This window comes from Xiphias gladius, unplaced genomic scaffold (assembly GCF_016859285.1).
Source record: "Xiphias gladius isolate SHS-SW01 ecotype Sanya breed wild unplaced genomic scaffold, ASM1685928v1 HiC_scaffold_275, whole genome shotgun sequence".
In the NCBI taxonomy this organism is placed as follows: domain Eukaryota; kingdom Metazoa; phylum Chordata; class Actinopteri; order Istiophoriformes; family Xiphiidae; genus Xiphias; species Xiphias gladius.
This window is the reverse complement of record NW_024401943.1, coordinates 555-10,001: the sequence shown is the minus strand read 5'-3', so window position 1 is coordinate 10,001 and position 9,447 is coordinate 555. Positions and strand designations below refer to the sequence as shown.

Genomic DNA, 9,447 nt, shown 5'->3' with positions numbered 1-9,447 from the left:
ACATGTCTGCAGGCGATAGATAACTATACATTTTAACATTGTATTTTGAACTCACTCTGGTTGAAAAAAGGTGGTTGGATTTTCTGTTCATAATAAATTCTAGTCATAAAAATGTCAGAACCTGAAAGAGTAAGAGGAAATCGGTCATTGCTGGAGCAGCTTAACCTCTCAGACTTAGATATCAGCGGCTCTTGCTGAAAATCTTAATCGCTGTTTGTGTCCGAAGCCCGTCGATCCTCTGCCAACTTTTATATATATTTTCAGGGACATTTAAGTGTTAGTCTCCTGTTTCAGATTACATTATGTTTATGACAGTGTGTCAGTGTTTCTGCAACAGGCTTGTTGTTACACATTGCATATATGGAGCTTCAGATGTCCTGAGATTTTCAATACAGTCTGGGGAGACTCTGCTAGATGTTACTGTGAGATTTTAATAGATCTGATTGAGAGTTGTTCAGACTGTTCTCTTCATTTAGGAAACTTTCAGGTTGTTGAGGTGGAGGTGAAGTGTTTGAAGTTCCGGAGGAAACTGGTGGAGACACTATGAACATCATGAACCACCTGTGTGTTATGTGTTTCTGATGGTACCAGGCCAGGTAGTATTGTGGTCAAGTACTGAGCTACTTTTGGACTGACCCTTACATCCAATAGAGACAGGTTGACCAAGCTGCACTGATTTGGCTGCTGGGCTGATCAGGACATTTTGTCCAACAGACCCTGAGGAGAGAAAGAGAGACACTGGATATGAGATGGTGGGGTGAAACTCAGATACACTCCAAATGATTTTCACATGACAGAAAAAGGATTTTCCTCACCCTGAGACCAGCAGAGCAGAGTCCAGGTAAAGGGCGAAAGTCAAACTCATGTTCTTGATGAGCAGGATTTCTGTTCGTTGCTGCCTGGCACAAAGTGGCTCTCTGTGGAAATGCTCTGACTGACTCAACAAGGGACTGAATCACTCTGATGATGCTGTTTTCAATGGATCAATCAATTTATCAGAGTATTGATTAGGACTGTATCACTACTCCTTTTAGGTGGTTGTTTCCTCTGAACAGATTTTCTTCAGAAATGTCTGTTTTGGTTGATTTTACATCTACAGCACTCAGTTTTGGTTAAGACGCATTTAAAAGAAATATCATGAATATGAAATAAAACAATTAATTTTATGTTAATTTCTTGGCAGTCTGTTAAAGTTCCAGTCTCGCCTCCAACCGGTTGTATTTCCCAGACTGAGACGAGTTTGATAGGTTTATTTGCTCAGAGTCAAAAAGCCGTGTCTCCATAGTGAGAGAGGTTTTTGTCGACCCTCAGTCAGTTTGTATCACTGTGGTGGACTTTTGGTGGAGGAACCAGCAGACTGGATGTGGCAGTAAGTTCAATTTTCGATGTATTTTATAATATAAAACAATATTTTTGCCTTTTTCATAATACATTTCTCTAGAAGAAAGTAAAACATCTGATTTTACATCCCTAAACCGACTATTTGCCTGAAGTTTTCTTACCCAACATCCAAATACAGTTTGTCTGTTTAAAGCATTAAAAGATGAATCAATCAACAATACTTGATGGGTCCGCAAAAGAAATCTGTGTAATCAGAAGTTTAGATGAGGGAAACTTGAGGGACGCAGGTTTAGTTTTGTCAGACAAAGTCAAGAGGTAGTATCTCAGTGAAGATTTTTGTTGACCACTCAGTCAGTTTAACATCACTACTATTGGTGGACTTTTGTGGAGAAATGAGACTGGATGTTGGCAGTAAGTTTGATCAAATATTAAATATTTATATCATAATTAGTTATAATTTACCAATGTCTGAACATTTTACTTGGAGCCGCTAAATTTCAAGCTGACCGATGCAAATCACCTTGAATCTCTGTTTCTGGTGGTCATTTCTCCTCTGTTTAACGTGGGGCAGACTCAGAACAGCTTCACTCAAATTTCCTTTACATATATAATTTCATTTGAAAAGCAAATAATTTTGAGCGGCAGGAAAGGTTAGAGAACAACAACAATCCTCTGTAGAAAATTTGATGCTAATCTCCCTTTTCACCCAATGTGTTTTAAAAGGTGAGTTCAAATTATTCTGAACAGTCTGACGCAACGACTCAGTTTTAATCATCTGTCAAATCACTGCTGTTTATTCTTTTACCCAATTTGCAAACAATCTTGAGACTTTTTGGGAGCTTTTTTTATGTTTTGTTTTTTCTTTTAGATTTGTCTAGATTTTTAATTTGGCACGTCAGTTATTTTTCAGCTCATACAGGACTCTCTCTGTGCTGATATGCATGAAGAGCTTCTTCAAGGGAAGTGAGACAATGTGGTGAAGTGACTGATGGAGCAGAAAAACATCTGACAGAAACTTCTTAAAGGAGAAAACCCCACCTCACGTGAAGGTATCAAAGTGTGGCTGGTATTTGATTGACGGCTGTGTGGTCCCTATCCTCTACATTGATTGGTGTCTCCTGGGTGATGCCGTCCCACCTGACAATGCCCCCTCGGCGAGAGCTGCATGGCGAGAGGGAAGGCCAGCTCATGTGTGCCTGTGGCAAGGGCTTCCCCTCAGACTGGAATCTGGCCTGGAAGGTGGGCCAGCAGGGGCAGAAGCAGCAGCGGCAGCTGGGGAGGGAGGCAGCAGCCGGGGTGCTGGGCAGGACAGGCATCTGGCTGGGGCAGCACCCTGGCGCTCACTGCAGACCAGTGGAGCAAGTGGGCTCTGTGACCTGTGAAGTACCCCAGAGGGCTCCCAGACTCAGTCTCAGGAGGCACTGAGGAGAGAAGTTCAGTGTTCCCAGTCACAAGCCCGACTCCTGGGAACCTGCTACAAGTTTCTCACTGCACTGCTCCCCCTGCTCTCTGTAACACTGTCTCTCTCTCTTTTATTTGACTTGCTTCCAGTAGCAGTGTTCTGCGGAAGCTTGTCGGCGTTTTCAATATTTTCATTTTTTCTAGATAATAAAGTCTTTTCATCCATCAGTCGTTTTCATCTTTATTATTGAGAAGAATTATCACGGAGGCGTTACAACCAGATGAAAACTAGAATTTAATAAAATATTATATAATTCTCATGATGACTTTAGAAAAGAAAATGTCTGAACTATAATATAATATATATCATATATACTGTATATTAAGAGATAAAGTATAGACACTCAATCGGAACTCAGAACCAGTGATGGTAGACACCTGGTAACATTTCAATGATATAATCGATGTACATTCTTATTGCTGCAGAGACATTAATGGTAGAACACTCCTGGCCGCTGTTGTTACCTTGCATCGAAAAATTCCTCCAAAATCCTTTAAAGCAAAAAATTCCCAAAATAACACCCTAAATCTGAAACCAAGAGCAGTATCCTCATCCAGGCGTATAAGCAGGTATAGAACCAGGGTGTGAAGTGGTCTAACTTTATAGAAATATTTGCATGCTACTTCCACTGAAGAGTTCAACCCACAAAGAAAACTCAACGAGATGAAAACAGGAAAGAATGAAATTGTGCTAAGATTAATTAATCCAAAAATCTTTTGATTTCAATCATAAAAATCGTTTGTCCTTCTAGACCACAGAGAACACAGTATAGACAAATGTATATTTGGGCAGATAATTTTACGCCAGAGGAAATTGGATCTCATTCTTGTAAGATTTTTGCTGCTGTTCTTTCATTTACTGAATATGTTTTGAATTAAAAGAAAAAAAAGGGCTAGGAGATAAAATCAATCAATAAATAATGACCCCCTTTTTTAGTTTCCATTGTCATCTTCTTCAAGGAGTTAGCTTTAATTAAAATTAATCAGAATGGTTTCCAACCAATTTCAATGGAAGTATTAAAAGTACAACTTTCCGGTCCAAATACTTTAGACATTTGTGGTAAAATATTAAATCGTGATCATTATTGCAACATTTTCTTTAAATAAAACTTTTATGTTTAAGTTTCAGTGCAGCTGTTGATTCAGATCAGTTCCTCTGCAGCTGAGGGAGGTTTTTGTACGACGTTGTATCACTGTGTGAACGGGCTGCTGTAACCCTGCTGACAGTAGTAAACTCCTGAATCTTCAGCCTGAACTCTACTGATGGTCAGAGTGAAGTCAGACCCAGATCCACTTCCACTAAAACGATCTGAAACTCCCGACTGAAGGGTTGTAGCCCAATAAATCAGGAGTTTAGGAGCTTCTCCAGGTTTCTGAAGGTACCAGCTGAGGAAGCTGCTAACATCTGAACTGGTTTTACATTTGATAGAGACAGTTTGTCCTGGAACAACAGACTGGGATCCAGGAGACTGAGTCAGGATGATTTCTCCTGATGAATCTGAAAATATGAAAAAGAGGAGAAGGGTTATTGAGACAAATCCAGCTTGGAAGAAACGAGGATCATTTCTTTAACATGAAGGAACAGATGGAAGGACGTCAATGCTGCTTGTTTCAGTGTTTCTCCATCATAGCAGAACATCATTGTGGTGAACCTGGCTGCATCCTGAAGCAAAGTTTTCAGAGGAGAGTCTCACCCTGAACAAGGAGCCCCAGGGTGGCCAGCAGTAGAGTCAGAGACATCATCATTGTGCTGCCAGTGTGTCAGTGGCTGTGAAAGACCTGGACAGCCACTGATCAACACTGGCCTCTTAAGGTCTGGGAGCAGAGAGGCAGGACACATATGCAAAAGCACAGAGTCAGTGAACTGTAGCTGTCCTCAACATGTCGTCCTCCTCACTGTTGGGACAAGTGATGATTGAAATCATACTCATGGTGAATAAGAGAAATTCTGAATCAGATTTTTTCATTACGCCCCCTCTGCCTCCGAGGAATGTCGTGTGTTTGGTTTTCCATGTGTATCAGCTGTGTTCTGGGATACTGGTTTTTGTGGTTTTGGGAGACCTAAACTGGGATTAGCTCACTGCTCTCTACCACTGCCTCAAAAGTGTTGACTTTGTCTCAGTTACTTTGGTATCTGCAGGTCTTCATCTGAAATACTCAACAGTCATTTCTTCATTAAATGATCTGAATGATTGTCTCTGACATGTGACTTTAGACCTCTGATGACACCTCGTCATTTCTTCCTCAAAAGACATTTAAACAGGTTTGCAGAGTAGACACTGCAGCATGACATAACACGTGGTGATCTTCAGGTTTACAGAAACTCAGGCTGGTGTGTAGTCATTGAAATTAAATCCTTCTGTTTAAAATAATTCTCTCTATTTGTCAAATAAAGGCCTCATTCAGATGAAACAGTCAGAATTCTGGTCAAGACTGCAGCATAAAAGCAGCCTTGCTAGAATGAAAACAATGCAGACAATCAGTAGGGTAAGAAACCTGCCTCACATTACACTTAAAATCATCCACACTGAGGTATTTAAGATTGAACTAGCTTTTAAGTAACTGACTGCATATTACATGAAGTTAACTCCAGCTCCTTCACGTACCACAGCACTGAGACAACCCTTGGAAAAGCGGTTAAAGACGTGAGATTGAACCTGGAGAACGAGAAATTATCCTTTACACTTTTTCTCGGTTTTTCTCAGTTGCACCAAACATGGCTATTCCCCACCAAAATACTTGTTAGTAAAGTGGAAATATTTGTTAGAAAAGTACTGGTACCAATACATTGAACACACTTTTCAAAATCTTCTGACAATATAAAACACAACTCTCAAAATGTTTATGTTGGAACTTGATTTACATTCAGAATAAACATTTGTCTTTTGAAACTTCAGTCTTGAATATCCCAAACCGTCTATACTCAGCCTATTGGAGGCTTACACCTGCAGCTTATTAGTATAGTTATGAGAATATCAGAACCCTTTACTGAGAAAGTCACTGGTTGAACACAGCTTTTGCTAACTGGCATTGGTATTTTGGCTGGGTAGGACAATGTTGCAGCACTGAAGGGTCATTGTGGTATTGGTGCTTTGATTGTTTTGTGAGATGGTCTCTATATGTAGAAAAATGTGTGAACGCAGTGAAAAAAAACATACAGTGCAGCCTCTGACCCTGCCAGCTTCAATATACTAATAGATGTTCCGTAGACCTGTTCCAGCTTGAGTCACAGTGTTAAACTGGTTCAGTCCTTATCTGTCAGGCAGAGATGATTTTGGCTCATTTGTTCATTATGAACCACCTACTATCCGTTTAAGTTTTGGTGTTCCACAAGGCTCCATCCTGGGTCCTGCATTGTTCAGACTTTGAATGATGCTGTTGATTGTTATTATGGCAGATGAAACTGATTCTTTACATGTCTGCAGACGATAGATAACTGTACATTTTAACATTGTATTTTGAGACTCCACTCTGGTTGAAAAAGGTGGTTAGTTTTTCTGTTCATAATAAATTCTAGTCATAAAAATGTCAGAACCTGAAAGGAAGTAAGAGGAAATCGGTCATTGCTGGAGCAGCTTAACCTCTCAGACTTAGATATCGCGGCTCTTGCTGAAAATCTTGATCGCTGTTTGTGTCCGAAGCTAAATCTGATCCTCTGCCAACACATATATTTTCAGGGACATTTAGTGTTAGTCTCCTGTTTCAGATTACATTATGTTTATGACAGTGTCAGTGTTTCTGCAACGGAAAACATTTGTTACATTGCATATATGGAGCTTCAGTGTCCTGAGATTTCAATACAGTCTGGGGACTCTGCTAGATGTTGCTATGATTTTAATGGTCTGATTGAGTTGTTCACTGGAACTGTTCTCTTCATTTAGGAAACTTTCAGGTTGTTGAGGTGGGAGGTGAAGTGTTTGAAGTTCAGGAGGGAAACTGGTGGAGACACTATGAACATCATGAACCACCTGTGTGTTGTGTGTTTCTGATGGTACCAGGCCAGGTAGTATTGTGGTCCAGAGTACTGAGCTACTTTTGGACTGGCCATACATTCAATAGAGACAGGTTGACCAAGCTGCACTGATTTGGCTGCGGGCTGAGTCAGGACGTTTTGTCCAACAGACCCTGAGGAGAGAGAAGAGACACTGGATATGAGATGGTGGGGTGAAACTCAGATACACTCCAAATGATTTTCACATGACAGAAAAAGGATTTTCCTCACCCTGAGACCAGCAGAGCAGAGTCCAGGTGAGGACGAAAGTCAAACTCATGTTCTTGATGAGCAGGATTTCTGTGGTGCTGCTAATGCAAAGTGGCTCTCTATGGAAATGCTCTGACTGACTCCAACAGGGACCTGGATCACTCTGATGATGCTGTTTTTCAATGGATCAATCAATTTATCAGAGTATTGATTAGGACTGTATCACTACTCCTTTTAGGTGGATTTGTTTCCTCTGAACAGATTTTCTTCAGAAATGTCTGTTTTGGTTGATTTTACATCTACAGCACTCAGTTTTAGTTCAAGACACATTTAAAAATATCATGAATATGAAACAAAACAATTAATTTTGGTATTTCTTGGCAGTCTGTTAAAGTTCAGTCTCATATCAACCAGTTGTGTTTTACAGACTGAGACTGATTTTGATGAGTTTGTTGTTGTCAGAGTCAAAGAGCCGTGTCTCTCCATAGTGAGAGGTTTTTGTGCGACCACTCAGTCAGTTTGTATCACTGTGGTGGACTTTTGGTGGAGGAACCAGACTGGATGTTGGCAGTAAGTTCAATTTTCGATGTATTTTATAATGTCACAAACAATATTTTGCTTTTCACTCGTACATTTTTCTCTAGAAAGTAAAACATCTGATTTTACATCCTAAATGACTGTTTTGCCTGAAGTTTTCTGCCAACATCCAAAAATACAGTTTTGTGTTTAAAACGTAAAAGTTGAATCCAATCAACAGCCATGATCGGTCCATAAAAGAAATCATGTAATCAGAAGTTTAGATGAGGGAAACTTGAGGACTTGCAGGTTTAGTTTTGTCAGACAAAGTCAAAGAGTCGTGTCTCTCTACAGTGAGAGGTTTTTGTGCGACCACTCAGTCAGTTTGTATCACTGTGGTGGACTTTTGGTGGAGGAACCAGACTGGATGTTGGCAGTAAGTTTCTGATCAAATATTAAATATTGTATCATCAGTTCAGGTTATAATTGCTGTGTCTGAACATTTGTAGGAGACATAAATTTCCATTGGCTTGATGTAAATCACCTTAAAATCTCTGTTTCATTGGTCATTTCTCCTGTTTAACCGTGAAGCTGAACTCAGAGCAGCTTCACTCAAATTTTCTTTACATGTCTCCGTTCATTTGTGAAAAGCAAATAATTTGAACGGCAGGAAAGGTTAGAGAACAACAATCCTACTGTAGAAAATTTAGTCTTTAAATCTCCACTTTTCTTCAGCTGTTTTAAAGGTGAGTTCAAATTATTCTGAACAGTCTGACTGAAGCTCAGTTTTTAATCATCTGTCAAATCACTGCTGTTTGCTTCTTTTTACCCCAGTTTGAAACAATCTTGAGACTTTTCTGAGGCTTTTTATCGTTTTGTTTTTTCTTTTAGATTTGTCTGAATTTTTAATTTGGCCGTCAGTTATTTTTCAGCTCATATGAGGACTCTCTGTGCTGATATGCATGAGAGGCTTCTTCAAGGGAAGTGAGACAATGTGTGAGTGAGTGACTGATGGAGCAGAAAAAACATCTGACAGAAACTTCTTAAAGGAGAAAACCCACACTCACACAGTGAAGGTGTCAAAGTGGCTGGTGTTTGATTGACAGCTGTGTGGTCCCTGTCCTCTAAGCTGATTGGTGTCTCCTAGGTGATGCCCGTCCCACCCTGACCGTGCTGCCCCCCTCCAGCGAGGAGCTGCAGCGGGGGAAGGCCACGCTCATGTGCCTGGCCAACAAGGGCTTCCCCTCAGACTGGAATCTGGCCTGGAAGGTGGACGGCAGAGGCAGAAGCAGCAGCAGCTGGGAGGAGAGCAGCAGCCCCGGGGTGCTGGGCAAGGACGGCCGCTACAGCTGGAGCAGCACCCTGACGCTCACTGCAGACCAGTGGAGCAAGGTGGGCTCTGTGACCTGTGAGGCCACCCAGGGCTCCCAGACTCTGGTCTCAGAGACGCTGAGGAGAGACCAGTGTTCCCAGTCCTGACCCGACTCCCTGGGAACACTGCTACTGGTTTTACTCTGCTACTGCTCCCCCCCTGCTCTCTGTAACACTGTCTCTCTCTCTTTTATTTGACTTGTTTCAGTAGCAGTATTTACGAGCTTGTCGAGCGTTTCAATAATGTTTCTGTTTTTCTAGATAATAAAAGTCTTTTCATCACATCAGTCGTTTTCATCTTTATTATTGGGAAAGTGTCACGGAGAGTGAATTACAACCAGATGAAAACTGAGTTGATAAAAATATTGTAATTTCTCCATGATGACTTTAGAAAGAAAGTGTCAGACTACATAATATAATGTATATCCATATATGCTGTATATTAAGAGAGTAAAGAGTATGAACTCAGTCGGAACTCAGAACCAGTGATGGTAGACACCTGGTAACATTTCAATGAAGTATAATCCAGTCGTCTCTTATTACTGCAGGGTGTTAAT

General features: G+C 40.8%; 2 gene segments (V, D, J or C); one reads left to right on the top strand and one right to left on the bottom strand.

Moving 5' to 3' along the window:
• The first annotated feature begins 1,742 nt into the window (after positions 1-1,742).
• LOC120787588 lies at positions 1,743-9,155 on the top strand. The segment is given in 2 exon segments: positions 1,743-1,752; positions 8,667-9,155. A coding segment is annotated over 1 exon segment (261 nt).
• On the bottom strand, positions 3,993-4,577 carry LOC120787587. The segment is given in 2 exon segments: positions 3,993-4,300; positions 4,497-4,577. Coding segments are annotated over 2 exon segments (360 nt in total).
• Positions 9,156-9,447: the final 292 nt, after the last annotated feature.